The 18,831-nt window shown below is 44.6% G+C and overlaps 1 protein-coding gene across 2 annotated transcripts in view; it reads right to left on the bottom strand.

Annotated features, from left to right (window-relative positions):
• Positions 1 to 9,511, bottom strand: part of RUNX2 (RUNX family transcription factor 2) — a 131,106-nt gene extending 121,595 nt beyond the window's left edge. For both annotated transcript variants that reach the window (XM_004710800.2, XM_045294858.1), the window contains exons 1-2: positions 9,359 to 9,511; positions 1,771 to 1,875 (exon numbers count right to left, since the gene is read on the bottom strand). In XM_004710800.2, coding sequence (XP_004710857.1) covers positions 1,771 to 1,875; positions 9,359 to 9,470 — 217 coding nt within the window. In that variant the 5' untranslated portion in view covers positions 9,471 to 9,511. The remainder of the gene's footprint in view (positions 1 to 1,770; positions 1,876 to 9,358) is intronic.
• Between the last annotated feature and the right edge of the window lie 9,320 nt (positions 9,512 to 18,831).

Raw genomic sequence — 18,831 nt, forward strand, 5'->3', positions numbered from 1 at the left:
CAGAACCCTCAAAGCCTGGCTCTGGGGCGGGAAGCCTCCCTCTTTCAGGCAAGCCGTCTGTCCGTGAGAAGAGGCAGTGGCCAGAGAAACAGGAGCTTCCCTCACTTCCTGCTGCTGAGAGAGATGGTGCTACTCAAACTGAAAAAAAGCAAAACCCTCACTGCCATACTGCCCTCGAGTTGACTCTGACACATATCGAGCCTATAGGGTAGAGTAGAACTTTCCCTGTGTTTCCGAGGCGGCAAATATTTATGGGAGCAGAAAGCCTCATTACCCCCACCCCGAAGTGACTGGTAGGTGTGAACCACTGACCTTGTGGTTAGCAGCCCAAGACACACCCTACCATCAGAGCTCTTAGGAGACTACTTAGTTGGAGGCAAACCCTGATTGGACCTTCTCTCTCACTTTAGGTGAAGAAAAAGACAGGCTGCCCTCCCACTCCAGACAGGTGTGCTGCTCCATGCCAAATCCTTCCACTGGTTCTGCCTCCACGGCCAGGGAACTTCCTAGATGCCAAGGGTACCACTCAGATGCAGTCATTCATCCAGGCAGAGCTCCAGATGGCATTTCCATCGGCAAGTTTCCCCCCTAGGCAAATTGAGTTTTAGTCTGAAACGGTCAATGGATGTACTGTGCCTAGAGAACCAACATTTTTTCCTTGGGGGGGAGACTTTCAGAAAGCCAGTGGCACCATTTTCAAAATGTGGTTTCTATATTAAGTATCTTTAATCTCGAACTCCATCTAACCGCTGCTGCGCGGGGTTTATCCAACTCATTTGGGGGCAGGGGGGAGGGAGGCAAAACTGCTTCCGTTTAGACTGGAGGAAAAATGCACCTGGACCCAAAAAAGAAGGCCGGGCACCCTCAGCTAGCCCTTTTTGATTTCCCGAGCCAGACCCGTGTCCTAAGAAGGGCTCCGTCTTGTGTGCCTCTCTGTTAAAAGAACTGCTCTATGACAATTACTGGAACATGACCAAACAGCAGTGTTGTAACAATCAAGCAAGTTATCATTTGCGAATAAATTCTTTGTAATTAAGCAGTGTGCTCTTTATAAAGGGAATTGAGTGGGCGAGTTAAAAGAGTTAAAACACATTCTTAGGCCATGGGAAAAATAGGCAAATGCTTTTTTGACTGAGCTCAAGATTTTTAAATTTATTGTGTCCCCCTTCCGCTCTGATGGGTCTATCCGGCCCTGTCTGTTGTGTAGAGTGGATGAGCAGAATTGCTAAGCAAAGAATGACACTGCGTGAGTCATCTCTCCAGGTGAAAGAGGCCTTAGCAAGCTGTGTGGCAAAGGCTAACGTAGGCCTGTAAGTCCCCGGGTTGCGAACACCCGACTTAGGGACAACTCAAACGGTTGTCCTTAAATGTTATGCGAACATGCCCTCTCTCTGAAACCACTGAACCAGCCCCTGCTCACAGTAAATGCTTCATGACCATCACCTTCACTTGCTGCCCATGCAGATTTTAAATCATTGGAAAAAGTTTGGGGAGCCTTTTCTTGCAGGACAGGAAGGCTAAATTAAGAATGAGACACACCTATTCCAACTTACCTATAAATTCTACTTAGAGACACGCTTAAGTAACAGGCCTCCTTCATCACCTGGGACTCTATCTGTGATTTTATTTCCTACTGTGAAACTCTGCTCAGTTTTAGGTCTACAGCCAAAACTGTGTCTATGAAAGAGGTACTGCACTCATTTCCCATCAGTTTCTCACAGGGGCTCAGCACACTCTATGACTATTTCCAATCAGAAGGCAAGTACTTACTTCGAGGTTCCCGGGGTCCGTCCACGGTAACTTTAATAGCTCTGTGATAGGTGGCTACTTGGGGAGGATTAGTGAAGACAGTTATGGTCAAGGTGAAACTCTTGCCTGTAGAGGGAAAAGGAGGGAAATCCACAGTGAATGTCAAAAGACAGTACAAGTGACAAATGGCATTTACAAAACTCTGGGGAGTAGGGAAGTAGAGGCTACGTGCAGAACCCCTCCTTCTAATTGGGAATCAGACCGTTAATAAACCCATGCATGGAGTGACAGACTCATCCTCTTGGAAGCACAACAAAGCTCCAATTCCCAACCCCACACCTCACCCAACCTCACCCGCCCCCAAAAGCTTAGTAGCAACAGTTGTCATGAACAAAAACTCGAGACGTCTTGGGGTGAGCTCTTTCTTGCAGCAGGGCTTCTAACCAGTCCGTCAACCCTTGCCGAGAATCTGCATTTCCTCCCCATACGTTTCCCCAGTTTAACAAGAGTCCCAGGTGAGTTTGACGGATCCCCTTGTAGCCCTCAAAGATCCCAAAACTCACTGCCATTGAGTCAATCGCCACTTACAGTGACCCTATAGGACAGAGTAGATCCCTGTGGGTTTTCAAGGCTGTAAATCTTTACAAGAGCAGGAAACCTCATCTTGTTCCTGTGGAGTAGGCTGTTGGTTTTGAACCGCTGACCTTGTGGTTAACAGCCCAGCTCATAAACCCTTATACCATCTGAGTTCCTCGCAAAGATCCCCAAGTGAGTCTTACAGGCATGTGTATACATAAGAATCATGGGGCATCTTTTTAAATCATAGACCTGGTTGGAACTACAAATTCTCAGCAGGGAGTTGAAGGGGAATGAACCGGTTCAAAGGCCTGCCTTTCTGTTTTCCCCCATGGTCAGGAACACATCCAACCACAGACAATCTTAGAAGTCTTTATTTAGGATGAGGTCATGACCCCCTGAAAGAACAATAGTAAATCACTGTTGATTATGTTATTTACTTCACATGGCTTCAGCATTGCATTTGCTTAACTGCACCACAATAAGAAGATGAAAGAGGAACGTTCTTATGGGAATCATTTTAACAGGAGCTGGTGTCTCCTGTCCTGGCCTTAATGTGCCTGTGGTATGATGATGATTTCATCATTACTGGAACAAAGATCTCCTCCTCCCTGCTCTGCCCGCCCCCAACATACATCCCCGCTGGTCAATCTTGAAAGAGCTCCCTGACGGTGACTTATTTTTTTGCTAAATGTTCATGGCATCTCCTGATACAAACGTGCGTGTACTTTCAGCAGCACGTGTGTGCTTCTTGGGAATATGACATCTGCTCTTTCAAATTAATAACCGAAAGGCGATGAATACAGGAGGAGGAGGAGGAGGAGGAGGAGGAGAGAGAAAGGGGGTAAAAAAAAAAATGACAGGGCAAAGTATGATAGCACATTTGGATGTTTGCTTCCAGCCCCCTGCCCCTCCAGAAGACAGCAGACTCTGTTACACAGACTCACTGACAGTTGTAATCAGTTAGATTGGCAACGGTTAGTCATGTCAGATAGTCAAAACTGCAAACTGTTCCAAGACAGGAAGAGGTGGGCGTGAAACAGTGACTCAATAAAACATTCAGCAATCCCAGGCCAGAGCACTCGCGTAGTCGGCTCCTCTTAGAGGCCTCTAGAAAGCTCGGTTTTGTTTGCCTGTGTTTTCTGGTTAGACTCTTTTTTTTTCTCTTACTGAAAGCCGAGGCTATTAAATCAAATCACAAATCTTAGGACAGTATGTAGCAATACAGAATTTAATGCCATCTTTTCAAAACTTAATAGGGAACAGGTTATAGTCAACGCTTAATGGAGAACAGGTCTTTGGCTGTCAAGTCTAGTGAATGGGTTTTCTTTTCAAATCAGACCATGCAAGTTCCTAAAAAATGTGTTTCAGACACACATCACTGGTTACTGAGTAGATGTAGTTTTAAGTCTCGTTGGCTATCCATTCCCAGAGCCAAGAGAATGCCAAAGTGGGAAAGAAAAGATAGGACTGGGAGGTAGAAGGAGTAGGGTCTAGGTCCCCGGAGTTGTCTGAGTATTGGAATCACCTGGGCATCTGGTGAAACTCCAGATCCCTGGGCTCCTCCCTGTGGAGATTCTGATCCATCTGGTTGGAAAAGTGGGAACCCCAGGATCTGCGCCCTCACCAGACCCCAGGTGATTGCAATGATCAGGCCAGTTAAGGAGCCTAGGAAGTAGGGACAGATGGATAGTGATTAGAAACCTATAACGTGAAGGTTATCTTATTTCCATGATCTCGTTTACCTCTCCCCAGGATTGTCTCTGAATCCATCTCATTGGCCAAATGAGGAAATTGGAACCCAGAGAGGTTTAGTAACTCTGCCAAGATAGCGTCACTTCTAAGGACAAGATCAGGGCTAATCCTAGGGTTTTAGACCCTAAAATTAGGGCTCGTTCTTCTTCTTTTTTTTTTTACAATGCCTGTGTACCAAAAAATCTTTTTCTTTAATTAATAGATCATTTATTTCTAAATATGTCCCAGTCGGCTCTATTGAGTCCAATCAACAGTAAACACAAGGGGACTAATGTAATATTTTGTCCAGGATAATGAAAGCATCTATTCTTAAAGTGTTTGACCCATGTCATGTTCCATCTGCCATAGGCATTGGCTGTGGCATGGATTTAAGGGAATTTTTCAGAAGCTGACTATCAGGCCTCTCTTTCTAGTCTGAGTCTGGAAGTGTCCTTGAAGCCAGCCAGCATCATAGCAACACACAAGCCTCCACAAACAGGTGCTGGTGGCTGTGCTTCAGAGGCACTGATTGGCCCAAACAAAAACCTAGGTTTCTCCAACAGAAGGCGAGACTTGTACCAGTGAATTTCCACTCCCCCCTCTACCAAGATCCTTCTCAAAATCACTACAGGACATAATAGAACTGCCTTGTGTAGGCTTCTGAGAATGTCAAGTCTTTATAGGAGTAGAAAGCCTCAACTTGGCCCTGGCTGAACTTGTGGTTAGCAGTCCAACACGTAACCATTAACCTCTAGAACCTGACCGTGAATTTATCCAAACTTGCTCTGAAGATATTTCCATTTTAGATCGTGACAATGTTACTGGAATGTTGAAAGTCATCTAAGCTTCCCTCGCAGCGAGGCCAAATTCAAGGAAACACCTCGTGTAGGAATAAATGCCAAATATTATCAATTCACCCTTCGAATATAAAGCAGCCAAATGTTCAAAGCAGACCCCATTTTCCTATAAAGATGTCTTTAAAAAAGAAGTGGTTTGGGGGCTGGGGTGGGGGGACAAGTATTGAAGTATGCAGTCTTCGAAAAGCCAAATCTTAAATTCAAGATGTCCTTTAACAACTAAAACAAAAATCAAGAAGGTTCCTTCTGCTTCTTTTTGCCTCCTTGGAAGAAACATGTACCGTATTTACTCGAGTATAAACCCACCCGAATATCCGCCAAGGCATCAAATTTTACCACAAAAACTGCATTGAAAAATGTGCTGAAAAACTCAGCTGAAACATGAGTATCTACGGTGTGTAATATTGAAGAAACTCTCAGAGAACTACCCTACAACTCAGTAAATGGTTCTCCACTTTCTAGGCATAACGCATTTCCTAAGTCGATCACTGAGGTGGGTATTCACGATTTCCTTCAACAACAATTTTTTTTTCCCCCAAACCCCACTTTTTATCAATTTCCACCAGTGATTAAAAACACAGGCTTTTAAACTTAAAAATGCAGGCTCTTACTTAGGGAGCTAGCTCACACTAGGCAACTGTATCTTCTATAGTTCCTCTAGGAAGAGTCCTCCAATATGTCGTCAGGGAGCTGTCATGGATAGACCATGCCAACTATCCCGGGGGCTGGCTAGGAAGAGAAAGGAGACTGGGTAAACAGGCATTACATCCTAAATTGACACATGTGCATACTCTAGCTGCTGGAGGCCCTTATAACTACTTGTAAATTAAAGTAGCACATGTCGAATCCTGATCAAAAGGGGGCTGGGGGGGATATAATACAAAAATGACAAATTCTCATAAACTCTAGACTTTCTGGAGCCAGGGAGGGGAGATGAACCTCTGAACTGCTGGCCCTGAAATCATTTTCAAACCTGAAACAAGAAATATCCCCTGGCGTCATCTTGAAACTGAGCCCTGGTTTAGCTGAACTAGGAAGCAATGCTTGTCTTGAGTAGTATACTTTTTCCAGAATGATCCAACCGACAACATCACCTGGAAAGATTAGACAGGAACCTTAGGAGCCTTGGTCATGCCATGGTCATACGTGAGGCTGCTAACCCCGAGGCCAGCATTTCGCCCGGAAGAAGGAAGAGGAGGTTCTCCAATCGCATCAAGAGTGACAGGCTCAGAAACCCTAGGGGCAGTTTGGCCCTGGCCTCTAGGTCACCATGAGCCAGAACTGACTGGATGGCAGCGAGTTTGGTGGGTTGTTTTTTTGTTTGTCGGTTTTCCAGGGGCCGGAAGTTTATGTTAATGAGGGAGGAAGAACTCGTGAGGAGAGGGTGAGCACGGCTGTCCAAGTCAAAACACAGCATGGATGCCACTCAAAGGCGCAAAGAGAGGCTGTTGAACTGGCCGGTACTTGGCTGTGGATATTTTCCACAACAACCAGATAAATAAAATGCAGAAAGCACAGCAACGCCGTGGCCCAAAGTCACACACAAGAGGTCAAAAGGAAGCAAGCAGGCCAAGAAAATTCAAGGACCAAAATCATCCTAAAGACTTCCGTCTACCAATATCTAGGAGAAAAAAATGGAGAAGATGTTGAAAAACTCCTAACACACGTTTCGCGGATGCTCTTCTTTATTCCCAAACCTTTCTAAAGCCCCGCTCATCCGACAAGTCCATGAGCTGCAGCAAGCCATGATGGGGCTGACGCCTTGATACATCCCAAGACCATTTTCGATTTCTGAAAGTTTAGAGTTCTACCAGTGAAAAGAAAAAAAAAGAAGTCTAATATTTGTGGAAGTGGGCACTTTATTTCTCAATGCTACTGAAAAGAAAAGCGGGGGGAGAATGAAAAAGACAATAGCAGCATGTTGATCGGAACAAGAGCAACGTGGAGGTGAGGAAGCTGGACAGCGGTTGCTATGAAACAGGTCAGGTACACAGGTGGGTGAAAAGGTTGCCTGCCACTGAAAAATTGACCCTTTTATTTTTAAGAGTGGTATCTCTTATCAATGTTCTCTGACGTCGTTCCCGTCTGCATTTCAGTACGGTCTTGCTGGTTCCTTTCCTACAACGTCCAATGAATGATCTACAACTCTATCATTAGTGATAAATCAATTTTTCTTTCTCTCTTCACCCGCTTCCCTCCCCCACCCCGCCCCCCAATCTATGTCTCCAAGACAAGTCTGGACCAATTTCTCCATCCTGCCTCTGGCAGCAGACTGTAGCATTTCAGATCCTCTACCAAGTCCCAGCTGCTTCAAAGGAAAAATCCTACTTTCTTCAGTTAAGATCATAAGAAATATAGGGGGAGGGGGTCAGCTCTGTTTGGACATAATTACACTTCATCAAAAGAAGCTTTCTTCATCTTCCATGCGTGAAAAGTCTGCAAGCGGTTAAGTCTGTCTTTTTTTTTTTTTAAATATAAAAATTGCTATTTGGGAAACCAGCCAAAACTCAGAAAGCCAATATAGTAAAACAGTGCACACCCTTTGTTTCTCTTTGAAGTTCCTTAAATAAATATGTTGAGGGTTTACAAAGTACACTATCACTTTGCCATAGTTTCTACCCAGATTGATCCGAGAAAACGCAGGCAGCACCCATAAAATTGCAAAAGCAAGGGAAATGGAAACATGAGCTAGAATCCGTCATGTAAAATAATGTCTAGCCCCCAATCCTCTACATACTTGCACCCACTATTTCTGGAAAAATCAATTTAATATTAAACAAGAAAATAGTTGGAATGGAGAGCTACAGGTAAATAAATCATCTGGTGCAAATTTTCTCTTTTACCCCTTATTGATTGAGCTAGAATGAATATATCATACAATTCAATCATTCGATGTGATATATTGATGATTAGACAGAAGGGAAACGTTCATTGAACGGTGACCCCCCCCACCAAGGACTGACAAAAGGAATTAGTACGCACATGCGAGCGTGCATGCACACTTAAGCGTGTACACACCTTTAAAACCTGATTAGTCAAGGCTAAGATAGGACCGTGTGTTTTCTTTTAATGAGGAGAGGGAACCTGATTCAGAGGTAACTCCTACGTTTGCACTCAACCCGAGGTTGTCAGCCCCCATTTTATTTCAAACCACTTTTCAGTGACAGTATCTTATTAGCATGCATCATTTCTTTTTTTCTAAGTTAAAAAGTACAACCTCTTGGCCACGTTCCTAGAAAGTAAACTAAAACTACTCATCGGAAACAGGCTTGCTTGAATTTCTCTTATCGGGATTTTACAATGGTCATAATTTGCCATCTGATCCAAACTGAAGAGCAACGACCGGGCCTGGTTTAAGAACCAGGCTCCTCTTTCCTAAGCTGACCCCGGGCTTCTGAGATGCAGTGCGCTTTACAACGAACTGTATTTCACCTCAGCTCTGGATTTTGCTTCTTAAAATGAAAAGGAAAGATTCCATTAAAAAAAAATGAACACAAGACTTCTGAATAGGTGCCTGCCTCTTAAAAGTCCCCCTATAGAATAAGGAAATAAAAATTGAAATATTGATTTCCTAAAAAATAGTTTTGTTTGTTTTTTAATGAACCCCATAGGTGAAGCAGCTGTGAAAGCCCTACAAGAGAATGCTTTCTATTTTAGGATCCTTTTGAGGATTCTTAATAGATGAACTCAGGAGAGACGATGCGCCCCACTCTGGTAAAGACTCACAGTCTCAGAAACCCACACAGGCAGTTCTACTGTGTCTCACAGGGTGACTATGAGTCAGGCTGGGCTCGCGGGCAGTGAGCGCGGGTGAGTGAATAGATGACTGTGGATTCAAATGCTGCAAACCTTACATGAAGTGTGGGAATACTTAAGGGTCGCGGCATTCTTCTGTCGAGGCAAGTCTACAGGGTCATTCTCACCTAAGTAACACTATTAATTTAATGAAATTAAAAAAAAAAAACACCTTCCATAACAAAAAGTGGTATTTTTATAGAATCCTCTTAGGACAGTAAATGAAACCCTATAGAGGTAACGTAGATGATGAGTGAAGGGCATTACGCCAGGCGTTCTTGTAACAAATCAGAGAAAATCTGTGGATGATTCAATGCATATATTTCCTTTCCCCTTGGCCGCTCAATTGGCTGTCATTCCACACACGTCACTCAGCACTGCTCTCCCTCTGCTCCTCAGATGAAGAAGGCCCTTCAAAAAGTTCGTGGAGAAATGGAAGTCAAAGGTAAGGGACTATGAGTTCTCAGCATCACCTTGCAAACACAGTGCGCACGAACACACTCCAACTTTCATCTGGGCGTATGCCGCTAAGACCTTCAGCATTTCAATTCCACCAAAGTGGCTGATACGTATCTAAGCTCCTCGACATTTCATCCGGGGTCCTAATGTGCTTATTCCAGGATCCATAGTAGAAAGCAGAGACCTACCTCGTCCACTGCGGCCCACAAATCTCAGATCGTTGAACCTGGCTACTTGGTTTTTCATGACCGCAGAGGCATTCCGGAGTTCAGCAGAATAATTTTCATCGTTACCCGCCATGACAGTCACCACAGTCCCATCTGGTACCTCTCCGAGGGCTACCACCTACATAACACAGGAAACACAGCAGCAATAATGTCACAGCAGAAAAGCTGGAGAGAAAAAAACAACAGAGTATGTTCTCCTTGCGAAGGATGTGTCTCATCAGGGCTTGGCGCTCCGGTCCGGCAATGGCAGACAGAAAGGAGGCATCTGTGGATGGGCTCTGATGCCACTTCAAATAGACCGATGTGCCGAGGTCCACCCTTTTCAAAGGCAGGCGAAAGTTGCCCTTCATGTGCTATTGGAGCATTCACGGAATGCATGTATGCCTTTATTAGATCCCCATGTTCCTCATGCAGAGGAATTATGCCACAGACAGAGAGCTGCAGACTGCCCTGTACATATGAAGGCATTGCCTGTCTGCAGCCTGGAGAGCCCTGCGGTGTGGTCTCATCCACATCACAAGGTGAAGGGCAACTCTACAGGGGGAACTTGTAGGGGAACTTGGTGTCCTCAAACTCAGTGTAGTGTCCAAGCCTGCGTGCCACCTCCTGACTTTGAGTCGGGACATCTCCTGAATGTCCATCCTGCAGTGGGACAGGTGGGCTATCTGAACTCATCAAGAAGACCTGCCATCTGGCGTGGGATAGAGAGATGCGCCAGCTTGGAAACTGTCGATGGGTGGTATAGACAAGCATATATATATATTTAGCCACACTTCTATTTGCCTCCTCAATCATCAACAGTTCGACTGGGGCAGATGAGCAATAAGGAAAGATGCAGATTCAACGTGGCGGGTCATAAGCGTTTTTCACAATCCCCAGGCTACGGATTACACTTTTAACCTGGGTTAGCGAACTTGCACATATGTGCCCTGATCATCAGGAAGCCCAGTAAAAGGAGGCTGGTGAAGATCCTCCCCTGACAAGTACAAATCAAGTATCTTTATTCCGCTTCTAGATCCTTGTTCATCCTTCCTCTCAACTCACTTCCAGGACCATAGATTCAGATGACTTCCATGGCTGGCTTTCTCAGTTCCCAGGGGGCCGAATAACTAAGCCTTGGCTCCAGCTAAAGGAGTGCGCTGCTCTGGGACAGTAACACCTACGTGAACTTGGGTATGCAGCAAACATCCCCCTTTTCCTTCTTTCTAAACTAATGCTAGGAGTCTTGGCGGCAGAGTGGTTACTCGTTGGGTTGCAATTCCCAAGGTCAGAAGTTTGAAACCACCAGCCACTCCTTAGGAGAAAGATGGGGCTTTCTACTCCCAAAAAGAGTCACTGGCTCAGAAATCCACAGGGGCAGTTTTACACCGTCCTCTAGGGTCTCTGTGAGTCAGCGTGGACTTCATGGCATTGAGTTTGGTGTGCATTTGGAATCTCATGTTAGGCCCTTCCTCTGACAAGACTCCCATAAAGCAGACCTAAACATTTAACCCCAGGCTCCCAATAAACTTCGTACATGCTCTCATGGAAACAAAATTCTCACAGTGTGACAAAAATAACCATCGCTAGATGGAGATTAGCAGGACTCAACTGCTAACTCGAAAGGTCTGTGGTTAGAATCCACCAGCAGTTCCACCACGGGAGCAGAAGGTCTGAGGGTGGGCAGCTCTGCTTTGTCAAACCTGTCCCTGTGAGTCAGAATCAACTCCATGGCTCACAAGAGCAGCAGCAGCAACACTCTATTTCAGTGCTTCGATGCCATCCTCCATAGACCCTACCCCAACACCCCTCTCTTACGGCCGCTGCTCTAGCCGGGAAAACAACCAACCAAACAAGAAACTTGTCCTTTTTTTTTTTTTAATCTTTCTTCTCCTAAACTGTTTCTGAGTGTCATTCCTTCCTCTTAAAAACTTCCCCGATGGGTTTCCAAGGCTGCAAATCTTTACCAAAAACACGTCATCTTTCTCCCAAGGAGTGTCTGGTGGTTTCAAACTGCTGACCTTGTGGTTGGCAGCTCAGCTCTTAACCCACTATGCCACCTGCGTTCAGGTCAATATCAAAAGTGTTCCTTAACTTAATCTAGCACCTACTGTGCACAGCATGTTCATTTCAATATGCATATATGCCCTTGTACATGCCTCCAAATGTTTCGGGAAAATGGAATTGATAGATGACAATTGTTTTTCATGAACGTTTGAAGCCCCTTCCTATAAATTATCGATCCACTTCCCTTGATATGCTAGCCCAAGGCTGAGTGATTCATGCCACAGTTTCAGATTAGGTTAGGTTAGATGAGCAACTCAAAGAGAGAAGTCTCTAGACATCTTCTTCACCACTGTGCTCCCAGCTCCACAAACAGTGCCTAGCCCACCGAGTCATAAAACCAAACCGACAGAACAAGGGGAACTGCCCTGGTGGGTTTCCGAGACGATAACTCTTTACCAGAGCAGCAAACCTCATCTCTCTCCCGCCTAGCCCACAGTGCGTGATATATATATATATATATATATTTTTAATAACTAAATGTATGCACTCCATGAAGAGTCTCACTTCCCACAGCCACCAGTCTGGGGCTCCCCACGAAGACTCGGAGACAGAAAACTAGTTCAGGTTGAATCAACAGCCCACACAAGCGGCAACGTGCCCTTGTCCCAAACACACTACTTTTCTGATAACTTTTTCCATCTGAGAGGAGATTACGTCAGCTATCCTTTACCTAGGGGCTCTGGTAGCTTGGGCGGGGGCGTGGGGGTGCGCAGACGGGGTTCGAGGAAGGTAACACCTTGGACTGCTGTTTGCAAAGTCATCTAGACAAACCTCTAACCACCACTCAACGCGAGAGAGAAAGATGAGGAGGCCCACCACTCAACGCGAGAGAGAAAGATGAGGAGGCTCTCTGCTCCCATAGAGATTTACAGCCTCAGCACCCCCATAGAGGGAGGTCTCTCTCAGGTAGAATTGACCGGAAGGCAGTAGGTCACCTGTTCTCCTCTCCCTGGAATTTATACAGATGCTACTCCAGTGGGTCAGTCTCCCAGGTCAAGGGCAAAGCCTTCAGAACCAGAGTTCCTCCCAAGAGTCCAACCACCCTGCCTACTTGAACTGGTGCCTCAAATGGGCACTGAGGATAGGGTACTGGTGGACAAGGAACCGTGGTGGCACCGTGGCCCAGCGCTTAGATGCCACCCAAGAAGTCAGTAGTTAGAACCCACCAGCACAGAAAGCTGTGGCTGGCAGCCTGCTTCACAGAGAGTTATAACCTTGGAGACCCTCAGAGGCTGTTCAACTCTGTCCTAGAGAGTGGCTATGAACCGGGATTTCAGTCGACAGCCTTGGGTGACGGGTACCTCTGATGGAGGCAATGTGTTTTTCAACCTTGCAATGCCAAAAACGACGAACATTTGGAATTGCTGAAATAACGGACTCCCTTTGCCAGTATTCGTCTGAATCGCTGGCATTCTGTACACTCAGCATATTGTGTGTTAACACCTGCTGTGTGGCTTTCGATGTCAAACTAAATATGTAACCAATAAGCATATTCATGAAGGCAGAAGGAAATCGGCACTGTTCAAAAGAGAATAAAGGTCCCCCGAATTAAGAGGCCCACTTTTTCCCTCTACCTCTGCTATGATCTCACACAAGGAACCAGAGTTTAACCTTAGAAATGGGAAATTCATTCAAAATTAGAAATATTACGAATTTTTTCTCGCATTAGAAATACTAAGAGTTTTGTTTTTTTAATGTGTGTAAAATTTGGGAGGTACGACATAAATTAAGAGGGAGCCCTGGTGGCATAGTGATTATACACTGGGCTTCAAGATCAGCAGTTCAAAACCACCAGCCAATGCAAGGGTGAAAGGGTGGGGGAGCTGTCTACTCCCACCAGGGGCACAGTCGCAGAAACTCACAAGGGCAGTTCGACCTTGAACTATAGGGTCACCATGAGTCACCGTCAACTCGATGACAGTGAGTTTGGTTTTTCGGTTCATAAAATAAACCAGAGTGACATAGCTTTCATAGGACCCAGAAGCTAGCAGAGTGTTTGTTCAGACTGAAGTCTGGTGTGTGCTAAACATGGACTTTGGCTTCTGAGCATCCCTCCCGGTTTCAATTTAAGATGTAATCCTCTCCTTTAGGTCCTGAGATGTTCTCTGGTGGTGTTGAGAGTGCTCGGATGGCTGCAAGCTCTTACTCTAGTTTGGCTAGGTTTCAGAAAAAGGGGGAAAAAAATCAAGAAATCTGCCCCATTATAAAACTTTTCAAGAGCTCTGGGACGTTATTATTTTACTGCATATTTTTAACATAATGGACTTTTTTTTCTTCTTCAGTTAGAAGAAAAGGAAAATTTGTTCAATATGGGAAAATATGAAAGAGAAAGATTCCCTCAGAGTAAAATACATAAATTCATTTTACTCTGCTTAAGCAGTCTAATAATGACCCCATTAAGTATTGCTATGTTTTACGTATGACATTTAATAACACAATAAATAGATCATCACAAGTTGCGTGAGTCTTCTCTGAGCCTTAGGGCCGGGCCTGGGAGAAAGAAAACAAAACGAAAAACAAAACTCCCTTTAACACCATGTAGTGACAGCCTGGTCTGGCATGACTGAGCTCTAGTTTAATGGTTATGTATGTTGGTTTTTTTTATTTCTTCTTCTTCCTCCTCCTCTTCTTCTTCTGTTTAATGGTCATGCACGTTGGATTTTTAAATTTCTTCTTCTTTTCCCTCTACCATATCAGAGTGCCCAGTGTTACTCTGAGGAAAATAAAAAGGGGTGAGGATGTACTGCATTTGACTTTTCATCAATATAAAGTATAATGATATATTAGGGGGTGTGTGTGTTGATGTTTGTTTTCTTAAGTAAATCTCTGAGGTTAAAGAATGTTTCCCTTGGAGATTCTCAACTGTATTTATCTAAAAGTAAACCAAACAATCAAGAAATTTTACACATTTCATCCATACCAAACCCAAGCCATGGAAAACCCTTTTACCAAGTAGAATAAGTAGCCTGCAAAATTGCTGTTTTAACTATTTAGGCATCGGCGTGCCTTAAGATGTATCTCCATATTACACGATACAAAAGTACTGCTCTGCAGAGAAAACCTTAACAACAAAATTCAAGTGTTTTTAGATTATTAAATCTACAAGTCCATAACTCGTCATGAGAAAGGGGTAAGTCATTTCCTGTCCTGGCACCTCAGACGAAAGAAGTCCCTTTATTCAGCCCATCTCACTATAACTAGTGTTGGGATCACAAGAAATACCGTGTGTACAGCATTGGCTGAAAGGATATTGAACCCTGGAAACGCTATTAAAATTTTGTATGGGACCCCTTATGACTGTAACTGTGAATTACTCCAAAGGCGAAGCAATGGAGAATTAACTCCGACCCATAAAATTGTTTTGTGGTCTTAGAATATGGAAGTTAAAATTGCCTGTGACATTTCCAGGGACAGAACGCTAGTCTTAAGTAATCAATTACTTTTGCGGGCCAATGTTATTTGGCACCTTGTACTTACAGTACAATTGAAACGTAATTATTTTTCAAGATAGAATCTGATCAAATCTTTCTTTGTATTCAAAAGAAAGGTGAGGTAGTAATTGCAAAAGGCCAAGATTTGATTCTATGATAATTTTTAAAGAATTTGAAATTGATAAGCTATTATTAAAAAGTCCCAACTAATATTACAGTTAACTTTTAGAATTTAACCCCCAAATCCAACAGAATCACTGGGGGCGGGGAGCGGGGAGTGATGACAATATAATGTGTCATTCTACACTTTTTCAAAACAGATGTCAAAGAAAAAATTTCGATAGTAATGTGTTTCAATTAGGAAGCTGATTGACATCATCTCAAATACTTTACCATTTTGATAGACTGCAAACAGCAAAGCCACGGGGAAACATAATGCTACTTTCCTCCTGCAGCTGTTTTCAAGTATGTATTTCTAAAACAAATTTAAACATTGATTTCCCATCTAAAAGTACTTGTTCAGATTTCAGTCTTAAAATGTTGAACTTTCGACAAATTGTATTGCACTTAAAGGCACAGTACAAAACTTTATATAACTTTTAAGCTGTTACTATTTGCATAAATTTGCTTAACAATTCCCATTAGGTTTAATAAGGTTTTAACAGGTTTAATTAATAATACCCAGACTATCAAGTCAGAGCAGCCTAGTTTCCAAGGCTATAAATTATGAAAGCAGACTGGCAGAGCTTCCATACCTTCCACCCACTAGCCCCCCACCCTCCGCCCCCCACCCCCCACACAGCAGCTGGCAGGTTCCAACCACCAGCCTTTTGGTGAGCACTTAATCACTGTGCCACCATCTGGGCTCACCAAGTTTAATGTGCTTCCGAATATGGGGTTTCATTCTTTAACAATGCCAGAAAAACACATGATACTGGTACATATATAGTCCAGTGTTCTCTAACTTAAAACAGCACAATAGACTTCCACTACTTTTAGCTTTTAAAACATACATCTGGACTTAAAATTTCTGCATAGAGCCTCAGCTTGAAGCTATTTAAAGAAACTGCATTATGAACCCTGAACACCAGGCTTCAGAGTGGAAATGCTGACAGACTCCTAACTCTAAGGATGCTACCTGAGGCTGGGCAAACATGCTCTCGCCACTCTTTCAACCAATGAACTGAATTTGCAAGTTCTTTTTTGTCACTAGACAGAAAGGATCTGGGATCCTCTAATAGTAAGCCTTAACTATTTTAAGCTTTCAGTGAGATACACCTGAAAAAATGTTAAAAATATCTATTTCCATTTCCTTGACACCTGGGGGAACTGAATATTTCAAAACTGCAGAAGACCCTTGTTAAAAATACAAGTCCAATAAACAGCTTTCCATGTTTTAAAGATGCTTGGGACTGTTTGCTTGTTTGGGGGATATTTTGCATTTTTTACACCCATCTACTGCAAGTCAGGTCAGTATAAATGAGTTACTCTTTTTATACAATCCCAAAACAAGATCTGATGGACCAAACTAATGCTGATACCTTCACACCATACATGGTCAATCTCATTTTCAAGCGCTACCTTAAAGTAACATATCAAAGCATCTTGTCTAATGAATTCATCTCTGAACTCTGTAACTCCAGTGCTCAGGGTCACAGACATAAACTAGGGGCACGGTAACTGTTGTTGTGTTGATATGAATGACAGACTCCCCAACATTTTAGTTCTGTAGACTGTGTTCATGCATGTTTTAAAATGTATTTACCTGCTATCTACTCAACAACACTAAAATGTATTTTATACTCAGCTCTAAATATAATAACCAAACAGCTGTCACCACTTTTAAAACTGAGACTTATTTATTATTATTCCTTCATTACAGATGTATTTGATTATGGTGTAAGAGTGCAGCGTCTACTATTCTCAGGCTATAGTCCAAAGAGTTAGGTAAAGAGAGATTGTTTTTCAGCATTTGAATGAAGACAATAGAAATAGTTGTCAAAATCTGGGCAACCCAAATACCCACACAGTGTTTTTTCAGCAGACACACAAATTTTTATATTGAGGGATCCCAGTTTTAAGCCACTATTTTAAACACAGCTGCGAGGACAAGGGAGCGTCAAGTTTTAGGCTCATTTAGCTAATCTGAACTAAAATATCCCATTTACTTGTCCTATATAACAAAAAAAGAATATGTACTTTTTGTAATCAACAGTCAGTGTGCTTAAAAGTAAAGGAAGCCATTTATGTCCAAGTCATTTAAGAGGGTAATAGTGAGAATAACCAAAATGACTGAGGCCGAAAAAGCTCAAAATAGATTTCATTCTCTATCCTACGCAAAAAAAATCCTTTCCATCCAAAATACTCTAGCTCAATATCAATTCAACATCCTAAGTGGTAAGGGAGTTCGTAAGACAGTTATAGCTTCAACATATTTAACAGGAAAAACGGGTAGAGAACCAAACGTCTGCACTTTATCTTTAGGAAGGTATGGATCTACCTTATAACCTACATCATCTGACTTAGAGCCGTGTATAGACAAAAGTCTCTGTATTGGTATTCTTTGCTTTTAATCCAGATATGTGTTTTGTTTTGTTAAGAGGGAAAGCAAATTTCCATCCTCATGTAAGGCTCATTGAGAAAAGTCTTGGCCCTTAGACAATGAGTATTGCAAAAGATACCTCTTATAAGTAAATTTAAACGTATTCTGAGCTTTTAATCTTGCAAGGAAGAAAACATCAACCTACAAAATGGTTGGTTTATAAAAGGAGAAATGTGACGGTTAAAAAAAAAAAAAAACACTTCTTGAGCCAACTACAAATTGAAACTTGCCCCAGAATGCTACATCCCCTTTCCTAACAATTCATTCTGATTTCTGTTCTGATATAACAACTAGCGAGATAACCAGCTCTAATTGACCTGGCCTCCTCTCTTTCCACCCCACCCACACACGGAACCTGAACGGGGTGCGTGGGGCGCGGGTGGGGGTGATCAACCACTGGGAACTGCCAGTGGCCCGTGGGAGTTTGGCCCCAGGGTCCACAATGGAGGAACTGGCATGATGCCCTTTTTTCCCTTCCTTCCCTCCCCCAAAGCCCCGCTTTCCCGGTTCTCTGCCGACCCTAGAGCCCAGGGGACCCACGCCCACCTCCTCAAGTTCCCAATCGGAAAAAGGGGCAGAGACGAACTTTTTTTTTTCTTCCCCTCCTAGGGCTCCCTTTCCCGATCAGCCTAACCGCCCCCTCCATCCCGGGCGTCTAGTCCTGCGAGTGTGGACGGCCCCAAACCCATCCCCCTTCCAACCCCCGCGCGCCGGGCCGCCGGGCCTCCGGGTCTCCCCCTGGCGAGAGCGGCCCTGGGAAAACCGGACCGAGCGCAGGGGACGCTCCGCACTACCGCGAGCGCGGCGGGCGCTCCATCCTCGACCTGCCCAGCCGCTGCCTGCGACTCCACCACTGACACCCGACCCCCAACTAACGGGCTGCGGGGGCTGCGGAGGCCGCAGGGGGCTCGCAGACCCCCGGCGTCACGCCCTCCGCGGCCACGCCACCGCCACGAGCCACCGACTCGCTTCGGGAAGCAGGAGGAGGGGCGAGGTGACCCGGGGCATCCGTACTTAAAATAACAATAAAGCAAATCTGCAAAATGTCACCTCGGTTTTCCAGGCGGCCGAACCAGAAGACGGGTCTCCGCTTTCCCTCCACCCTGCCGCGGGGCAAGTGCAGGAGCTGCGCCCCGGTGGACAGGGGCGCCCCGAGCCCCCGCCTCCCGCCCTGGAGGGCCCGGCGCTGGGCACCCCGTGCTCCCCCGCCTCGGGGCGCGCGCGGCCCCGCCTTCCTCGCTCGTAACGGGAATAGACTTGGGGCAGCAAACCGAGCCGATGCCCCGGCCCTGCGAGCCCTCCGCGCCCCCGAGTCCCCGGCTTTGCCCCCAGTCCTCCGAGCATGGACACTGGGG

The sequence above is a fragment of the Echinops telfairi genome, unplaced genomic scaffold (assembly GCF_000313985.2).
Source record: "Echinops telfairi isolate 266 unplaced genomic scaffold, ASM31398v2 ScPeMD7_3533;HRSCAF=4204_1, whole genome shotgun sequence".
Classification (NCBI taxonomy): Eukaryota; Metazoa; Chordata; class Mammalia; order Afrosoricida; family Tenrecidae; genus Echinops; species Echinops telfairi.